The 20,156-nt window shown below is 56.4% G+C and overlaps 1 protein-coding gene across 1 annotated transcript in view; it reads right to left on the reverse strand.

The window, feature by feature from the left end:
- Nucleotides 1-611: 611 nt before the first annotated feature.
- Nucleotides 612-20,156, reverse strand: part of FAM178B (family with sequence similarity 178 member B) — a 101,804-nt gene continuing 82,259 nt past the window's right edge. The window contains exons 14-17 of the mRNA XM_040224797.1: nt 19,772-19,897; nt 3,048-3,125; nt 2,637-2,789; nt 612-986 (exon numbers count right to left, since the gene is read on the reverse strand). Of these exons, the coding sequence (XP_040080731.1) occupies nt 954-986; nt 2,637-2,789; nt 3,048-3,125; nt 19,772-19,897 (390 nt within the window). The 3' untranslated portion in view covers nt 612-953. The remainder of the gene's footprint in view (nt 987-2,636; nt 2,790-3,047; nt 3,126-19,771; nt 19,898-20,156) is intronic.

A 20,156-nucleotide genomic window follows, 5' to 3' on the forward strand; every position in this document is an offset into this window, starting at 1 on the left:
TCCTGCAAAACCCCTCCCCACCTAGAAAGGCTGAGGAAGGGCCAGAGACTAGCAATGGATTCTCAGGGCAGAGAGAGAAAGTGATACCCATGGATATCCTAGGGGTGCTGAAGGATACCTGCTCTCAAAGGGAGCAGGTTGAAGACATCTAGCACCCCTTTAGGGATCAGGGCCCACAAAACCTGATCTTGGGTAAGGCCAAGAGAAAACAATAAGTATTGGGAACTAACCACCCCCGCTCCCAACTCCTAAGTCTGGGAGTTGATTTCAGAGCTCAACAATAAACCGAATTAAGGGTAATTACAGCCCTCATCTACCATTTCACCCCATGGCTCTTCCCCAGTGGCAGCAGGGGGCGTGGTTTCAGGCTGGTCCAAATGGATGTTCCCTACCCCTGCTCCCGGGGTTTCTGACAGCTTTCAGGCCATAGCCAAGACTGTTCATAAACGCTGAAGGTTTAATAAACAGTCCTCTGCTGCAGGGGGCAGGGCAGGGCCTAAGACCCAGTAACGCAACTGGCCCCAGGTGAGAATTCTGCAAAGCACAAGTGGAGACATGAGGAAACTGGACGCTGGGCACAGGCCCTCCATAAGAGACCAGAGGAACTCTTCTAAACCACTGATGCTGAGACTTTAGTGTACACAAAGAACCCTCACATAAATGACACATGGAGAAGTGGAGGAGGGTAGGGAGGATGGTGGCCAGGGGGCTCGGGAGGCCCAGGGAAACCCGAGTTTTGGAGACGATGGCCTTGGGGAGTAGAGACGATGGGGAAGGGATGGAGACGTGCGAGGCAGAACCCTTGTCCAGGGGGCCTCAGGGCAGCGGGGGAGGCAGGCGCTCGCTTCGGCTGGTTGGTCTTCCCCTGGCCTCCGTGCTCCATGACTCGTTACCTAGGCCGTGTTCACTTCTTGCCAGAGCCAGGAGCGCAGGGCCACCCTTGCCCTGCTCCATTAGATGCCTTCCCCGAGGCTGAAGTACTGGGCCTGCAGCCAAGAGAAGAACACGGTGTGATGGTCTGGGCACGTGGGGCCCACGGACCTGATGTTCCCTAACTCACCAGCGCCCCCTGAACATCCACCAAGGCCTCCTCCTGCCACTTGCTAAGCCACAAGGCTCCAGGGGGCTCCTGTCCAGGTGAGGATGAGGCAGGTCAATAGGCCCCCCGGCCACAGCTCTGCCTTGCTTCCCTCTACTGCCAGCTCGCGGGCCCAGGCGGTGTGAGAGGAAGCTGGGGCCTGGCCCTGGCTCGGCCAGGCCGCGAATCATTTTCCCTTCTTTTCATGACAAGCACACTGCTTCCCACCAGAGACCAGTGTGATCCAGTTCCTCAGGGGTGGAGGGTGAGGGCTGCTTTCCAGCTTTCTCAGAGACTTGTGCAATCTGAGACCCAAGCCACAGCCTGGGGCTAATGTGTCAGCCCCAAGTCAGAGGTCACAGGCCGCTGGGGGGTGGGGCACAGAGGGGAAGGAAAGTTGGGGGCTCAGGGGCAGTGTGAGGGGAGTTGGAGACAGAGTTCTTAGGAGACCCAGCTCATCTCTATCAGGGGCTGGGGGTGGGGTGGCTGCTTGTTGGTGGAACCGACAGAGACCAGAAGCCAGGCCGCCAGAGAGAGGGGCTGGACCGTGCGTAATTCTGCAGGCGTGCTAGTCAGGCTGGCTTGGTGCCCTGGTCTTGATATTTGCAAGCCACAGCCTGTGTGATGGAGCAAGCTGTTTAACCTCTCAGCGACTCTTAGCTATCTTGTCCATCTGTAAAATGGGATCACAATAATACCTGCCTCGTGGAGGAGGCGGTTATGTGGATTCATGTAGAAGAGGATCTTTATTCAATAAATATTAGCTATGAATATTATCACAAGCCAATCCTAAAGGAAATCAACCCTGAATATTAATTGGAAGGACTGATGCTGAAGCTGAAGCTCGGATACTTTGGCCACCTGATGTGAAGAGCTGATTCACTGGAAAAGACCCTGATGTGGGGAAAGACTGAGGGCAGGAGGAGAAGGGGATGGTTGGATGGCATCACCGACTCAAGGGACATGAGTTTGAGCAAACTCTCGGAGATAGTGAAGGATGGGAACGCCTGACTTGCTGCAGCCCATGGGGTCATGCAAAGAGTTTGTTTGACACGACTGAGTGACTGAACAATTATTACCCAGAGTCTGAAAAATCAGGAGCGCAGGGTCATTGCTACAAAAATTAAGAGGAACCAGGGTCAGCTGGGTGTGTTCCTCCCAGCAGAGTAGGAGGCCAACCTCAAGCCTGCAGGACAGCTGGGCAGAGGGTGGACAGCTGGTGCCTCTGGTGTCCCTTCCTGGCACCACTCTCGACAAACCGGCCCTCTGGTCTAGGCGCCTCCCTCTTTCTGGGGTGAAGTTTCTCTTTGCCTTTACCCAGGAGTCAGCTTGTCTGTGTCCCCCTCACTGCACCCCTACCCTGGGCGTTTGGCCCTTGATAAGAAAGATGATGGTCCACCAGGGATGCATCGCCCCCCCAGCCCCCCACTGCCCCCTCCCATCTCCCAGCCAGGAGCCTGGCAGCTGCAGAGAGGGTAGATGCTCTGCAGGCCCTGGTCAGTTAACTGACCACTTCCCCCGCTTCCAGGCCTGGGGGCGGGTGGGGCAGGGGCACCACCTGGGGCTGGCAGTGTGCCAGCAGCTCTTGCCAACGGATGTAGGTCTGGGCAGCTAGGTCCTTGAGCGTGGTCCGATGCATGGCCTGGGGGCTCTCCCGGATTTGGGTATTGATGTGGCGGTCCAACTGCACGCAGAGCAGCTGCAGCTCTCCCTGCAGAGGCCGTGGGAGGGCGGGGAGGGGAGCGCGGAGTTAGAGAAAGAGGCGGCTAGGTCTGAGGGCCTGCTCAGCAGTGGGGCAGGAAGGGAGGGGAGGCATGCGTAACTGGGGGCATGGGTCAGTATCCTTCGGAGGGCCTGCTGGGAGGAGGATGAGGCCGGCTCCCCCAGGCTTCCCACTCTTTCCAGTTCCTGGCAGTGGGCTGGGCTCCTCCACTGCCAGCCCCAGCCCAGCCTCTTTCGGGAGACTCACCCACTGGTCTGGAGTAATGTCCTGGCAGCTGACCACCACCCCGGCCAGGGTCAGGAGGCTGTGGCACAGGTAGCAGACCTGGGGAGAGACAGGCTTCCTTGACTCCACTGCTGCAAGCCCAGCCCGGGTTTCCTGCGCCCACAGTGTCTGGAAGGCGTCTTCCAAGAGGGCTGTGGGCCCCAGTCACTCAGCACTCTCTAGGGCCCTGATGAATGACCATCCTCTCTCCCTTCAGAAAAGGAAGAACTCTCTGTCACCTGGAAATCCACACTGTCCCCCAGCCCTGGGGCTCCCGTCGACACCCCTTCACAGACAGATATGCGAGTCAGTCCGGACACCCTCTCTGTGCTGACCCGAGGCGGTGCAGAGGGAAGGAAGTCTGGTTGAACATTTGCCCCCTCACCCACCTACTCATACCTTTGCTCTTGCCCCCTGGACAACCAGGGGTGAACGCAGGACCAAGGCCAGTTCTATCTGATAAGAGGAGGCTTTGATCCCCTGGTGCCCTTGGAGGGCTGTTGGGGTCCATTTGTTTATGGGACATTCACCTGCTGCACAGAGGGAATGAAGGGCGGGTTGCAACTGCCCTGAAGACAGGCGAGGCTCCTGCTGGGAAGACAGCCGGCTCCTGGCACCCAGCGGGCACACCCCTCCCCAACTCGGAGGCTCCCACTGCCTTGTCCCCTTCAGGCTCCTTCTAAGATAGGAAGGGTGGCAGAAAACACCCCACCATGGTGCCCCGGGCAGATAACCCACCCCGAGGCTGTGCTGGGAGGGGAGAGGCAGGCTCCAGAGATGGCCAGCCGGGCTCCAGCTTGGTGATAATGGGGTGGGAGCTCAGAGTCAGCCAAGGTTCCCCTGTTCCCCCACTTCCCCTGCCCTTATCACCCTCTCCCTTTAAAGCATCTGGCGGTGCCCCAGAAATAGTGACAGCCTCTTTGCACAGAGCCGGCGGCCTCCTAGGGGCAGAAGCTGGAGCCATGCTTGAGGACACCAGACACTCTGCAGTGTACATATTCTTCTCCCCCTCAAATACCATGTGCAAAATCCCGAGGACACAGGCCACCTGCCCCAGTCCTCCAGCAGCACCTGTGCTGCGCAGGACCCAGCCTGTTCTTTAGTCAACATCTGAGGCCTGCAGGTGGCTGATACCGTGGGCTGGCCGGGTTGGGACTTGACACCTCGCAGCAGGGGAAAGTAGGATCCCACTGGGTGTGCCTCCAGGCCGTGACGCCCCCGGGGGTGCTGGGGACCGATCCAGCATCCCTAGCCAGCTCCATCTGCCGCATTCCCCCTCCCCAGCCTGGCCTTGCCCTCGGAGGCCCAGGGCATTTAGAACTCCTGAGCTCTGCAGTCCTGGCAAACGGCTCTTTCCCGCCACCACAGCCCCAGAGAGCAGGCTCAGGCCTGTGTACCAGACACTGTACCCTGACTAAGACACTGCCACAAACACCCAGACGCTAGAGGGGAAAAGGCACTTCAGGAAGACAATTGTCTGGTCCATGAATACTGAATGAATCTCAGCTTTGCCTTGGCCGGGAAGGAGAAAGGGTCCTTCCACCTTTCGGGACGGGAGGTCACGGTGATGATGTGTAGTTCTGAAGGCTTCGGGGAGGAAGTGACTAAACCTGACCAGGCCCCAAAGGAGCAGTAGGATTTGAGGTGAAGATGGCCCTGAGGGGCGGGATCACACCACCAGACAGACCCCAGGGGCTGATGCAAGACGCTGAGGCAGGGCTCACTTCTGGGGGACTGACCGCTGCTGGGGGACCAGCTGGGCTGGAGCAGAGGGAGGAAGGGGCACCCTGGGAACAGGGCCGGCTGGCGGCAGGGGGGTCAGACAGCGGGCAGTGGAGGCCACTCAGAGCTGCTCTGGAGCAGGGAGACGGCGCGGTGGGGGACAGAGGGGGTTAGGGGGCATGTGGGGAAAGCAGACACTAGAATCTGTTGGGATAGAATCCACCCAAGTGGAACCACCACTCTAAGAATTACAGCTCCTCCTTCATCTTTTTTTTTTTAAAGATTATTTCTTTACACTGTGTGTGCTTTCCTCATATAATCAGAATATATTGAAAAAATTTTACATTAATTTTAAAAGAGACAATGCCAATTATAACTGACTGTGTCCAGTTGGGTCTGGGGTGGGTGTGGGGCAGGGGAGAGGGCGGAGACCTTGGAAAGCACAGAGCCCGAGGCTGGTCTTGGAGAGGGGCTTTGAGCAGTGGAGGGAGAAGCTGAGAAGGGGGGACACCAAGGAAAACATCCAGGGGCAATGACTGCAGGGAGGGCGGCTGGGAGGGGCAAGTTGAGAGTGGGTGTGGCAGAGGGCAGAGAGGGCCTGAGGCTTGTAAACATATACTTGCTTACAGGTGACATGCCAGCTGGACATGCCTTCCACCCGCCCCTGACCCCCTACTCCTCTCAGAACTATCTTCCTGGCTGGGAGGCGTGGTGAGGGTGGGCCTGGGATCTGAAGAAAGCCCTGGAGGGAAGTCTGTTCAGTGGGGAATTACTGAGAACAGGTTTCACAATTTCCTTCTTATTCCCATCATTGAATCTGGAGGGAAAATCCCAGGAATACGATCGTGAACATGGGCCTTTTTTTTGGCAGGGGGGTAGGTGAGGGATTGGAAGGAAAGCTGACCTTTTCCAATCCTGTGGCCACTGCTGAGTTGTCCAAATTTGCTGGCATATTGAGTGCAGCACTTTCACAGCATCATCTTTTAGGATTTCAAATAGCTCAGCTGGAATTCCATCACCTCCACTAGCTTTATTCATGTGATGTTTCCTAAAGCCCACTTGACTTCGCATTCCAGGATGTCTGGCTCTAGGTGAGTGACCACACCATCGTGATTATCTGGGTCATGAAGATCTTTTTTGTATATTTCTTCTGTGTATTCTTGCCACCTCTTCTTAATATCTTCTGCTTCTGTTAGGTCCATACCATTTCTGTCCTTTATTGAGCCCATCTTTGCATGAAATGTTTTCCCTTGGTATCTCTAATCTTCTTGGAGAGATCTCTAGTCTTTCTCATTCTATTGTTTTCCTCTATTTTTTTGCGTTGATCACTGAGGAAGGCTTTCTTATCTCTCCTTGCTATTCTTTGGAACTCTGATTTAAATGGGTATATCTTTCCTTTTCTCCTTTGCCTTTATAGTCACCCTGCTTATTTAACTTATATGCAGAGTACATCATGAGAAATGCTGAATGAAGCACAAGCTGGAATATAACCTCAGATATACAGATGACACCACCCTTATGGCAGAAAGCAAAGAAGAACTAGAGAGTCTCTTGATGAAAGAGGAGAGTGAAAAAGTTGGCTTAAAACTCAATATTCAGAAAACTAACATCATGGCATCCAGTCCAATAACTTCATGGCAAATAGATGGGGAAACAATGGAAACGGTGAGAGTCTTTATTTTTGGGGGCTCCAAAATCACTGCAGATGGTGACTGCAGCCATGAAATTAAAAGACGCTTGCTCCTTGGAAGAAAAGCTATGAACAATCTAGAGAGCATATTCAAAAGCAGAGACATTACTTTGCCGACTAAGGTCTGTCTAGTCAAGGCTATGGTTTTTCCAGTAGTCATGTATGGATGTGAGAGTTGGACTATAAGGAAAGCTGAGCGCCAAAGAATTGATAGTTTTGAACTGTAGTGTCGGAGAAGACTCTTGCGAGTCTCTTGGACTGCAAGGAGATCCAACCAGTCCATCCTAAAGGAGATCAGACCTGGGAGTTCATTGGAACGACTGATGCTGAAGCTGAAACTCCAATACTTTGGCCACCTGATGCAAAGAACTGACTCGCTAGAAAAGACCCTGATGCTGGGAAAGATTGAAGGTGGGAGGAGAAGGGGACGACAGAGGATGAGATGGTTGGATGGCATCACCAACTCGATGGACATGAGTTTGAGTAAGCTCTGGGAGTTGGTGATGGACAGGGAAGCCTGGCGTGCTGCAGTCCATGGAATCACAAAGTTGGACATGACTGAGAGACTAAACTGGACTAAGGTGTGGGAACAGCAAGAAGCAATAAGTAATTCTGAAGAAAAGGCCTTTAAATCACCTTTTCTAAGTCGATTTTCCAAAGGACAACACCTACCTGGAAGGATGACCGGGAGCACACGAGAGTGACCCCTGCAGGTGGGCCTAAGTGAGCCCTTTAGGAAAGACTGCTCTGATTGAAAGGGACAAGGAACCACCTGTGGTCAGAAATCAGGACCCAGACAGCAGTCTTGACAGTGGTGCTTTAGGACAAACGGGGCTTCCCTGATAGCTCAGACAGTAAAGAATCTGTCTGCAATGTGGGAGACCAGGGTTCGATCCCTGGGTTCAATCCCTGGGCAGGGCATGGCAACCCACTCCAGAATTCTTGCCTAGAGAATCCCATGGACAGAAGAGCCTGGCGGGCTACAGTCCATAGGGGTGCAAAGAGTCAGACATGACTGAGCGGCTGAACACTCTAGAAAAAAGAACTTTGTTAGCAGCAGAGTCGCCTAGACCATTCCTCCCCTCATATTCCCTACCCGCGGTCTCTGCTTCGAGAGGATGAGGTAAGGCAGTGTGTGTCCTCTGGTTCAGACACAGGGACAGACCAGGGCACTGGGGGCCTGCCAGGATTCTCCTGAACCCCCAGCCTCCCCCAGGCTCCTCTCCCCGGCCCTGTTTCTGTGAAGGGCAGAACGTGAGTGCGACGGGGGGCTCCGGGAGGCTGGGGGAGGCCCTCTGGGGATGGGGGTGGTTAGGGTTGGGCAGGAGACAGGGCCTGCCGCTCAGTAAACCGCCAGGTGTGAGGGCTGCGTTTCCTGCTCCATTTGAGCTGTGACCAATTCCTGAACTCAGCAAGCCCCATCCTGTCCTGCTGGCACCACAGAGACATAGGGAAGGGAAGCTGGGCAGAGGCCAAGCCTCAGCAGGGCCAGGGCCGCAAGCGCTTGGGGGCCCTTCCTCCAGCCTGCGGCCCCTTTGTCGTTGTTTAGTCATTCAGTTGTGCCTGGCTGTTTGCGACCCCGCGGACTGTAGCCCACCAGCCTCCTCTCTCCTTGGGATTCTCCAGTCAAGAACACTGGAGTGGGTTGCCACTTCCTTCTGCAGGGGTCTTCCCAGATCCAGGGATCGAACCTGAGTTTCCTGGGTTAGCAGGCATGTTCTTTAGCCCTGAACCACCTGGGAAGCCCAGGTCCTCAAGGGCAGGTGTGTGTGTGTGTGTGCCGGACAGGGGTCGGTGTGGCTTCAGGGTTACCCAGCAGTTCGGGGGGCATGCCCCTGGTAGGGAGCTATGTCCGTCCAAGCCTGGACATCTTGTCTGTAGAATGGGCCCCTCCCCAGCTCCACAGCTCAGGCCACCCAGTCCCTCCAGACCAGCCGTGAGTGGAGGCTGGGAAGCCCCCACGGGAAACAGGGCCTGGAAACCTCAGTCATCAACTTGGGGAGAGGCAGAGCCTGAGGCATAGGACATGCCTGAACCCAATGCCGACAAGAAAGGACGGTCCCTTTCCACCACTGCCAGCGGAGCCTGCAGCGTCCATCTTCTGGGTCTGGTGGGCGGGCTTTTCTGAGAAGGACTGTGCTGGATGCCTCCTTCCCGGCTCTAGAGCCTGGAGGCGGGCCCTGTCCTCCCCCTGGGGAAGGATGACAAGGCAGAGGGATAGGAGACAGGCCCACAGGGCTTGTCACCGTGAGGGGCCTGGGGGAGGGGAAGGCCTTCTTTTCTGGTCCAGCTAGTTCCAACCCGGGAACTGCTGGCCAAGTCTCCGTTTGTAGAGCTTTCGTCATAAGACGAAGGGAGAAAGGGTGGACGTTTCCCAGGAAATTCATGCTTTAGAAAATTCCCCTCTAGCTAATGCCAAGGGAGCTGGCTGTGGTTATTTACCCTAAGAAAGGGCAGAGAGGGGGAGGGAGAGGACGTCCCAGGAAGCCTCAAGAACTGTATAGTTTCTCCCACCTCGGATCTGACCAAGAGTCTAGGATCACCCAAGGTAACCCTTTGAACCCAGCCCCCTCCCCAGACGCTGCCAGCCTGGGGCCCGGGTGAGGGTGGGGTATGAGAGACCTTGCCCTTGGTTGGGGAATCCTTCAGGAGCAATCCAGCCAGGCTCTGGGGCAGCTGCTATGGAGGCTGGGAGGTGGGAGAACTCAGGCTGACCGAGGAACACCTGCTGGGAAGGACAGACTGACTCAAAGGACCTTCTAGCCAGCCTGCCGGGGCCCAGGAGCACACGATGCACAGGCGTGGTTCAGCAAGCTGGCCTTCAAAGCCGCCTGCTGCCCGGGCCCCCGCTTGGGGTGCCAGGACCCCAGAGCAGCTCCCCTGGGCTTGCCGCTCCGTGCTCACAGGCTCTGGGAGAGAGGCTGTCCTGGGGCCACAGTCTGCTCTGCTCTCAGCCCCAGCTGGAATACCTGTGCCATAGGTCCCATGGCTATCACCTGTGGGTCCTCTCGGGGGCTTTGATCCCTTGGAGACACACACATGCTGAAGGTTGGGTCTAGAACCAGTGAAGTCTGGGAAAGACTGAACCATTTCAAACCCAAGGTTAGAGCTGGGTCCTAATGAATTCTCTTCCTTGCTTTCTCCATTTATCAAATTGAGCCCTATAGCCCCACTGCACAGTACCCTGACCCAGCACACTCCCACAGAGGCCACAGTAGATGTGGAAGCTGAGCTTAGAGAGGTCCCCTGACTGCGTGACTATCTCCAGCTCCCTTAAGCTGGACAAGCTGTGAATGTTTCCTAACAGATTTAACCCTGGGGGCTGCAGGCCAGAGCCCCAGGAGAGGCTGGGCAAATAACAACAAAAATAACTAGTCATGAATAACTGAAGTGGGCTTCCCTGGTGGCTCAGTGGTAACGAATCTACCTGGAGTGCAGGAGATGTGAGTTTGATCCTTGGGCCAGGAAGATCCCCTGGAGGAGGAAATGGCAACCCACTCCAGTATTCTTGCCTAGGAAATCACATGGACAGAGGAGCCTGGCGGGCTGCAGTCAGTCCATGGGGCTGCGAAGATCAGACACAGCTGAGCGACCCCAGTGGCTCATCAGGTAAAGAATCTGCCTGCCAAGGCAGAAACATGGGAGAAGGGGGATTTGATCCCTGGGTTGGGAAGAGCCCCTGCTAAACAACAACTAGAGGAGGAAAAGGCAACCCATTCCAGTACTCTTGCTTGGAAAATCCCATGGACAGAGGAGCCTGAAGGGCTATAGTCTACTGGGTCGCAAAGAGTCGGACATGACTTAGCAACTAAACAACAATCCTGAGGGAGGGTTATGTGCAAGGTCCAGGCCGAGAGCCTCAGCGGTGACAGACTAAGATAAGGGGATGCATTTCCCCGGGCGAGCCGCTTCTGGACCTGTCCTGGAGGGTGGCGCCTTCCAACACCTCTAGGGTGCTGTTTCTTCCTATCTTCTTCCACCCCACAAGTTAACTGCGTGATTTATTCTTCTTGCTCAGGCTGCTCCTGCTCCAAGGTCACACTCTCTGGCCTTGGCTTTGGTAAGCCCCAGAAGCAGCAAGTGGAGGGCGGTGCCCAAAGGAAAGCCGAGTTTGGAAGTTACTCTGACCAGGGCAGGTCACCGGTCACAAGTCCCAGAGAGAAGGAAATGACAAGGACGCATGCACCATCACCAGGAAACGGCCTGACGACACGGCACCTCTTCCTAGCCCAGGGTCCCTGAGGGCCCAGGGCACAGAGGCCGGAGAGTAGACGTCACAGGCGCAGGGCCTGCCAGACTCAGCCCAGGGGCCTGCGAGGCCAGACGCTCGATTCCGTAAATGAAAGCGCCTCTTTAGGCAAGGGCGTGGGTGGGGCCCTCAACAAGGAGCAGGGTGAGGCCAACAGGGTGATGGGAGATGGGCGGGCAGCCTCTGGGTGGGACTAGAACTTCTGGCTCGGGAATGGCCACTTCCTAGAGAGCTGCTCTCAAGGCCCCAGCTGGGCGGAGAGATGTGATATGTCATCTCTGCTGAGGCTGTGAGAGGACCCCGGGGCCCAGCCTGGGTCCCCCTCTACAGATTCCTCAGAAGATGAGCCCCTCACCTACTCTTTTCGCTGTCCACAGGAAGTACGTTCACAGACCTGAGACCCTGAGCTCACTGGAAAGGGACAGAGGGTTTCTTTTTCAGCTGTATTCTGAACTTGGAACTGGACCCGGAGTGGCCCTGGCCCCTGGGCTCAGCAGTGAGGATATGGAGGGAACTGGGGGCCGCGGTGGGGCCAGGTGGGAAGGAGATGAGTGTGTAGACACTCATTCGTGTCCGACTCTTTGAGACCCTATGGACGGTAGCCTGCCAGGCTCCTCTGTCCATGGGATTCTCCAGGCATGAATACTGGAGTGGGTTGCTGTGCCCTTCTCCAGAGGATCTTCCTGACCCAGGGACTGAACCTGGGTCTTCAGCGTTGCAGGAGGATTCCTTACTGTCTGAGCCACCAGGGAAGCCCTGTGAAAGAGATAAGCTGCGGCAAAAGGGGGAAGGCTGAGGGCTTTCTGTTCCTGTGGGTCTGCTGCGGGGGGTCATCTCGGCGCATCTGCCCTGTCCAATGTCCACAGATGGGAGGAACTAGGGAGCTGCAGGCAAACCCAGCCTACTCTTCCTTTCTGGCTTCCTGCTGGCCATGGGGTGAGGGGAGATGACAGGCAGGGACTGGCGGCCCTTCCTGCTCCTTGGCTGGGATAGAGACCCTGACCCCAGGGGGATCTGGAACCGAGGCCCAGCTCTGCCGGCTGCCCTGAGAAGCATGGGATTCTCAGCGCCTCTGTTTGGGAATCTATGTCTGGGTGTGCACGAGCGCATCAGTGCATGGGTGCACTGCGGGGAGCCCCTGAAACCAGCCGGGGTGTTGGTAAAGGCCTCCTCCAGGGGCTGGAGAGGCCCCTTGGAGCAGTGGCTCCCTGCCTTCTCTTTCTTATCTTTCTCACTCACTGAGTTGTTGGGAAGCACTGCCCTCCTTACACTTTCCACATGGGGCTCTGAAGACCAGAGGGATGCTGCGGACACTAAGGTTTCCCAGTGCCCAGGGTCCCATCCCCTCCTTCTGTCAAGGCCCAGCCTCCTGTCCCCAACACCCAGGCCAAGGTGCCCCATAGTGGGGACTTCAGACCTGACTCCAGGGGAAGCCCAGTAGTCCGGGCCTGCCAATCACGGTATACCTGGCTATGTGACTGGCTGGGAGGTGAGCACACGACTCAAGCCAAGCCAGCCACACTCAGCTCTAGGACTCTGTTAGGATCTAGCACAGAAGCTCCTTCTTCCCCCTGGCTAGGGAGTCGGCTTAAAAGTATGTATTAAAACAACTAAGATCATGGCATCCGACCCCATTACTTCATGGCAAACAGAAGGGAAAAAGGTGGAAGCAGTGACAGATTTCCTCTTCTTCGGCTCTAAAATCACTGTGGATGGTGACTGTAGCCATCAAATTAGAAGACGATTGCTTCTTGGCAGGAAAGTTATGACAAACCTAGCCAGTGTGTTAAAAAGCAAAGACATCACTTGGCTGACGGAGGTCTGTATAGTCAAGGCTATGATCTTTCCAGTGGTCATGTACGGATGTGAGAGCTGGACAATAAAGAAGGCTGAGTACTGAAGAACTGATGCTTTTGAACTGTGGTGTTGGAGAAGACTCTTGAGAGTCCCTTGGACAGCAAGGAGATCAAACCAGTCAATCTTGAAGGAAATCAACCCTGCATACTCTTTGGAAGGACTGATGCTAAAGCTAAAGTTCTAATACTTTGGCCACCTGATGAGAATGGCTGATTCACTGGAAAAGACCCTGATGCTGGGAAAGACTGAGGCAGAAGAGGGCAACAGAAGATGAGATGGTTGGATGGTGTCACTCATTCAATAGACATGAATTTGGGCAAACTCCAGGAAATGGTGAGGAACAGGGAAGCCTGGTGTGCTATAGTCCATGGAGTCGCGAAGAGCCAGACGCGACTTGGTGACTGAACAGAAACAAGGGTTGCAGCGAGAAGGATATAAGCCTTAGAATGTCTCAGGGGCAGCAGCAAAGCTGCCTGGGAAGGCACCAGAGGGCAGAGGCGAGAGAGGCAGAGAGCAGCACCGAGGCTGGGGGACACTGCTCGGCTCTCGCCCAGTTAAGCCCGATGAGCTGTCCCAGACCTTTTGGGACATGTTTGTGTCACTACAGGGTCCTGGCACAGGGTGAGAAGGGACAGGAAAGGTGGGGAGCAGGAGAGCAGCGGAGAGGGCTGTGGTCTGCCAGTCTCCTCCCAACTGAGCACAGCCAGTGGGGGACCCGGCCCCCCCCCGCCCACCAGGTGTATGGTGGTGCAAGTGGAGCCTAAGTTGCTTAGACATGGCTCTTAGAAGCCACATGCTGAACTCCCTGGAGGTCCAGTGGTTAGGACCTTGTGCTCTCATTGCCAGGCCCTGGGTTTGATCCTTGGTTAGGGAACTAAGATCCTGCAAGCCAGCACTGCTCCCCTCCACTGGCATTCTCAAGACTGGTGGGTGGGGCTGGGTATACAGAGACGGGGAAGGGTTCCTCACCAGACTGTACCTGCTCAGGGCAGGCATTTTAGTGAGCGCATTAGACCCTAGCCCCTGCCCTCAAAGGCGACTCTGTTCAGGCGTGTGAAGAAATGGGCGGACAGCAAGGGCTGAATAAACAGACTGCAATGATCACCAAGGACAGAAAAGACGGGCCAGGCATCACCAGGAAGGAGGACCAGCAGGAGCAAAGCCAACAGCCGAAGAACGGCAGGTTTCCGGCAAAGGCACCCACCGCTCGGAATCAGGTGGGGCGGTGTGATTCACAGGAGGAGAACTGCATGGATGGAGTAGGGTGAGCCGACAAAGCCCTTGGATGGTGGGGTTTGAATGTGACGTGACAGGCGCTCAGGTTCACTTTTTCCTAAGAAAGAATAGGAGGAAGACGATCACAGAGTTGTCCAGGAGGACTTGAAGGAGGAACATGGAAGAGGGCTGTTAGGTCAGAAGCCGATGAGTCACTCGCCTGGGATGAGGACTGAGCCCAGGGAGGGACCCTTGAAGGGTCCTCAGGAGAACGGAGCCCAGGGTGGGGCAGGGCAGACAGCAGGCCCAGAAGCTGCCGAGGAGGCCAGCTGGCTGGGCTTGGCAACAGCTGCCTGCAGAATCCACGCCTCTCCTCCCCACTCAATAACATCACTTGAAGCCCTGCTCACACACTTGCAAAGAAGCCAGGATTCCTGGGAGCTGGAATTCAAAGCTGGTCTCAGCCCTGGCCCCATGTGTCTTCAGATGCTCAGAGGTACCTGCTCTGAAGAGGCCTGCAGCTGCTCAGGTGGCTGTGATGTGGGGCTGGGGCACGGGCCTCCCCTTAGGGTCAGCTGCCCGGAAGCCACCTCTTCAAAGTTTATTTCAAAAGATGTCAGATGTTCCTCATCTGGGAGGAAGTGAGGAGGAACCCACAACAGACTAGCCAGGGGAGGGATTCAGGAATCCAGAATAGCCACTGCCCATTCTTCAAAACCAGCCAGTTCTTCCCAACCCTCCTCCTCTTGGCCTGACCAAGGTCAAGGTCCCCAGCCCTGTGGGCACGGCTCTGCCTGTGGTGCAGGGCACGGGGCAGGAAGTGCAGGGAGAGGCAGAGAGTGGAGGGAGAGGGAGGGCTTCCCCCTCCACCTGCCCTTCTGGGTGACACAGGGCTAGATGCCTGTGCCCCAGCCAAGCCTGAGGGAGCCCACGTCCCCCTGCTGGTGCTCACTGCCTGCGGGAGAGTGCAGGGTGCAGAGGCGGCTTGGGGCACCCTCCCTTCCTCTCTCCAAACTCCCCAACCACACCCTAGTCACTTAAGGCTGTTCTTGGCAGGGTCACCCAACACAGGGACAGGCCAGTGCAGGAGCAAAAGTGGTGTAACCGGTCTGTCAACTCCATTAACACCTGGGCACACCATGAAGATATACATATAGGAGATGCACAGGGCACACACACATGCACACGCACACACGCAAGACATACGTGCACACACATCCGTGGCAGGCCCGTGCCCTTTGCAGAGATACGCAGAGGTGCAGAAACCCCAGCAGTGAGTTCAAAGGAATCCATGCAGTGGGGTGGGGTTCACCCCAGAGCATTACCCAAGCTCAGAGCACAGCCCGCCCCTTCACCTCGCCATGAATGCACTTCTCCTATAAACAAGCCGTCCCTAAGCCTCGTGAGCCCAGACACGGACTGAAGGCCCCGTGCCCAGTGAGGACTCTGATGGGGGCTGCCTGCAACTGCCAGGCTCAGCTTGGGTGGGGTGGCTTCTTGCAGCTGGGCCCTGGGGGACAGGGACCATCACAGAGGCAGAAGCTCCAGTGGGTCCTAGGCGGTCTGTCCTGTGAGGACACTGTCAGACCATGAGGAGGACGCAGCCTGGAGGCAGAGGAGGAGATGGGACTGGCTCCTGGCGCCTCCACGCAGCCCCAACCCTGGGACACCTGGCTCCACGGCCTTTGGTTTTCTTTCTACACAACGAGAGATAGTTAACTTCCTGGAAGCCTCCAAGTTTAACCAAACCGAGGGGTAAACCTCCGCCCCACCGTAAGGACCCCGGTTCCACGTGCTGTGTGTGCTAAGCCACCTCACTTGCGCCCAACTGTACAACCCTATGGGCTGCAGCCCGCCAGGCTCCTCTGTCCATGGGATTCTCAGGCAAGAGTACTGGAGTGGGCTGCCACGCCCTCCTCCAGGATCGAACCTGCGTCTCTTGCTTCTCCTGCACTGGCAGGCGGGTTCTTTACCTCCAGTGCCGCCTGGGAAGCCCTCTTGGTTCTACAGACTTTCCAAATCCCTAGGGGGAAAACAGAACCCCAGATTCCTTCATGGTAGCATCGATCCAGAAGATAGCCCTGGAGAGAAGCCAGAAAGGGCAGGGGAGTGCCATCAATAGGAACATCACACGTAGCGGAGGTTTAACATGACCAGAGCGTCGTCATCTGGATAAAAGTGAGTCAGTCAGTCTGGCCAAATTTGGTTTACACACGTCAGCTACAAGAAAACAGAAAGCCCCCAGGAAACCCTTGCTTCCGAGCTGTATGGCTGAGCTGGTTGCTCTGAGTCCAGTTACGGGAAGTCTGTCTGCACAGGAGCCGAAAGGACAGCCTCACATACATGGAGGCCGCTTGTTGAATTGGTGCCCGTGGACCAGAGGGAAGCACCTGGAGGCCAACTCCAGAGCACACACCAGCACTGGGACCCCGTCTCCCACCTCTCAGACACATAGGGCCCCGGCCCATGCAGGGCCCAGAGCAGCACTTTGACCTCAACGATCCTTCTCTGGGAGACCCTGCCTTCTCAAACCAGGCAAGCCTAGCGCCCCCCGCCCAAAAGCACCCAGAGGCTGAGCAACTTCTTTATCCAAAAGCACTTTAAATATCGTATGACATCTCTTATATGTGGAATCTACAGAGAGATGATGCAAATGAACTTACAAAACAGAGTCAGACTCACAGACTCAGCGAACTTATGGCTGCCGGTGGGGAAGGATGGGGGGAGGGGTACTTAGGGATGGACATGTACACACTGCCATATTTAAAGCAGACAACCAACAAGGACCTACTGCACAGCACAGGGCACTCTGCTCAATGTTACGTGGTGGCCTGGATGGGGCAGAGTGGATAGATGTGTGTGTATGGGTGAGCTGCTCTGCTGTGCATCTGAAATGATCACAACACTGTTAATCATGCCAAGTCGCTCAGTCGTGTCCAATTCGTTGTGACCCTATGGACAGTAGCCCGCCTGGCTCCTCTGTCCCTGGGATTCTCCAGGCAAGAATACTGGAGTGGGCTGCCATGTTTTATTCCATGGGCCACCCGACCCAGGGATCAAACTCGTGTCTCCTGTGTCTCCTGCATTGCTGGGGGGGTTCTTTACCCACTGAACCAGCTGGGAAGCCCTGGGCAGGAATCTTACTAGCTTATAATTACAAACAATGGCTGCGATTGGTTTTCTCATAAGCTGGTGACACTTAAGAAGTCAAGGGCCTCCCACAGAAGAAGCCCAGGCCATCAACCCTTGTAGCCTTAATGAAACGAGGACATTAGAAGACAAGGGGGCCTGCGGGTAAAGGCTGGTCTGAGGGTGGAGGGCATGCAGAGGGAGGGTGCTTTCCAGTGGAGGGGTGGGAGGCCCAGAGGGGGTGGAAGAAGAGAGCTCAGACAGGGAGACTGACAACTGCATTCATTCACTTCTTCACTCATTCCATCATCTAGTGCCAAACACAGCAGGCGATGCTGGCACAGCAGCTGTGCCCACAGTCTAGCCGGGGAAACAGACAAGTCAAAGGACAACTGCAAAGCCAGGGAATCAGAGAGGGGAGAGAGTCATGCCATGGGCATCTGAGCACCCAGCCTCTTGGGAAGGAGCTTCCCAGGGGAAGCAGGAGCTGGGCCAAGGCCTCAGGCAGAGACAGGATTGGGGAGGTGGGATGGAGGCTGGCACAAGTGTTTATCTGCAGCGCTGGAGAAGGGCTGTGACCCAGCAGTCTTGGGCAGGAAATCTCCTAGACAGGAGGGAGTGGGAGCCCAGGGGATGCGACCCAACGCTGGGAAGGGCCTGTCCTCCTTTCCTCCAGGCTGGGTTGCCTTGGGCCAGCCTCACTCTGGCCTTAGTTTCCCCTCTGCACCCCAGGGAGAAAGAAGGCAGAGACTTTGAGCTCTGCGGATAAAAGCTCAGCGAGCCCCGACCACCACTCCCTGTAAAACAGGGCGGATGACGCCACTGCTGCTTTTGGCTGGTGAGCAGCCTGATCACCTTTGAAGATGAAACATGCTGGGGCCTAATGAGGAGTCAGTCAGCTGAGTGGGGAGTGGGGCTGGGCGGCGGGAGTCCAGTCACCTGCCCCACCTAGCCCCTCCCAGTCAGAACAGTCCCCAGCCCAGGGAAACAGGATGCTTCACATTGCTGTGCAGACACCCGTATCCCCCCCACCAGCCCTGCCCCTCCTCTGGTGTAGGCTCCCCAGCTCTTGGGCCAGGATCAATGCCATGGGCTCGAGCTACAACAGAGGCATGCAAGAGCCGCCTTGGCCTCCCTGGACCACCACACCCTACATGTGTGGGGCACCTGGCCGAGACATGCCTGCCCCCCGTGTTTCCCAGCCACATGGTCATTTTCAATATGGCAGCCGAACAAGGGGACACTTCACAGCACCCTTCACGTGTGAGTGTGTTAGATGCTCAGTCCTGTCTAACATTCTGCGACCCATGGACTGTAGCCCGCCAGGCTCTACTGTCCATGGGATTCTCCAGGCAAGAATACTGGAGTGGGTAGCTGTTCCCTTCTCCAGGGGATCTTCCTGACCCAGGGGTCGAACCCAGGTCTCCTTCATTGCAGACAGATTCTTTACCGCCTGAGCCACCAGGATTACATGCACGAAAACAAGCCTCAAGTATAAAAGGATACCCTGAGCCCACTACTCCCCTCTCTTCCCGGGCTTTTGAAGGGACATCTCCTACCAGATGGGCTCTGGAATGCAACGAGCCACACGGTAGCCTCTGGCCAGGCAATGACACCACCTCTGTGAGGCAGGTGAGGCCCAGGGGTGGCCCCAAGGTGCCTTGGCCAGACCAGAACAAGCCTCCACTCTCCTTTCTCAACCTTCGTTTCTTCCTGTCACTTTTTCCCTTTCTCTAGCCCAGGCCTGGGGCCTGCCCACTTGTGTTCTGCTCAGACGTACCATCCCCAAGGGCTGACCCCACCTGTGTTCTCGAGCCCGCACCCCTCATCCCCGAACAACCAAACTCAGTCTCCATAACAGGCTCCAGATTCAGGGGAAAGGGACCGGAAAGAAGATAGGCTCTCCTGGGAGGCGGCAGCCTCAGAAGTATGTTCATGTCAGGCTCAGCTGAGAACCTTCCCTCCGCGTTCCAGGAGAGGAGTGTACACCTGGGGGTGATCACATCTTCTTAATAGTTCATTTGTGTTCATTAAGTAATTAATTCACTTATCTGATTTGCAGAATGATGCCCAAAGGCTGGCCTCCTGATCGTTAACATCCAACCTCCAGGAGAGCTTTTGGAATTAACCACCTTCCGAAATTAGGAAGATGCCTGTCTGCATCCTTCATCTCCCACTCCCCAGGGATGGAGGGATAGGGGCGCTCACTGAGGGAGCCCAGCTTGGGAATCCCAGCCTGAAGGCCCTACACAGTCACCCCGGCTTGACATTCACCCCAGAGGCCACAGGCCTGACAATTCCAAGCCCCACGACCTGCAGGCTCTGGGGCTCCTCGTTGCTCCTGACTTCCTCCAAGCGTGATTTCCATGCAAGCCGAATGAGGTCTGGGAAGCCACTTCGGAAGAACTGGGAAAGCTTAGGACTCGGCCTTAGCGAGGGCCACAGGGAACAGGAACAGGGAGCTAGACTCGGCCCTGATCGCCGGAGACAGGCGGCTTCGTGCGTGAGTGTTCCCTGTGCTGCTTGTCTACGGCACTCCTTTCCATCCCACTCCCCTCGCCAGCAATTCAGTGCCTGTGTCCTCTCCGGCTAAGCCATGCCAGGCTGCAAAGGACGCAGCAAAACCCACAAGCCGGCGTGCCTGTGCCCACAGTGTGCCACCTCTGTGAGGGGCGCCAGGGACAGGCTCTGTGGAGGTGGGCAGGAGCAGCTGGCCGGGCGTGGTCCTGTGCGGCAGGGGTTTTGGGAATGGCAGCCTTAAGCCCCCGAGGCTGTGCCGTGTGGACAGCCCTGCCATCCCTGGGATGGCACCCTGGTGAAGGTGGGCAGGGGCTGGGTGCTCACCTTGTGGTCGAGCTGGGCACTGGCTTTTGGCTGTTGCTCCTGGCCAGGCAGCACGGTCTCAGGGCCCAGGTACTGCCTCAGGGATGACGGCCTCATGAGGCTCAGGAGCTGACAGAGCGAGGACAGCTGGGGAGGAGAAAGGGGGCCGTCACTCACGAGTGCTTGGGGTGCTTCGGGGATGCATGGATGGGATACTCCAGCTGGCAGGAGTATGGGCTCTGGAGCCAGCCCGTTGGCTCCTCTCCCTTGAGAGCCGTATGGCCTCTTGGAGCCTGTCCCCAGCTGTGGAGTGGAGACAAGCTCCCTCATTCTTCCTGGGGGAAGAGGCTCACATGCTCATAGGGCCTGGCACAGGGCGAGCATCCTTGAGACCAGGGGGCCCCAA

Source organism: Oryx dammah, unplaced genomic scaffold (assembly GCF_014754425.2).
Source record: "Oryx dammah isolate SB20612 unplaced genomic scaffold, SCBI_Odam_1.1 HiC_scaffold_25, whole genome shotgun sequence".
Classification (NCBI taxonomy): Eukaryota; Metazoa; Chordata; class Mammalia; order Artiodactyla; family Bovidae; genus Oryx; species Oryx dammah.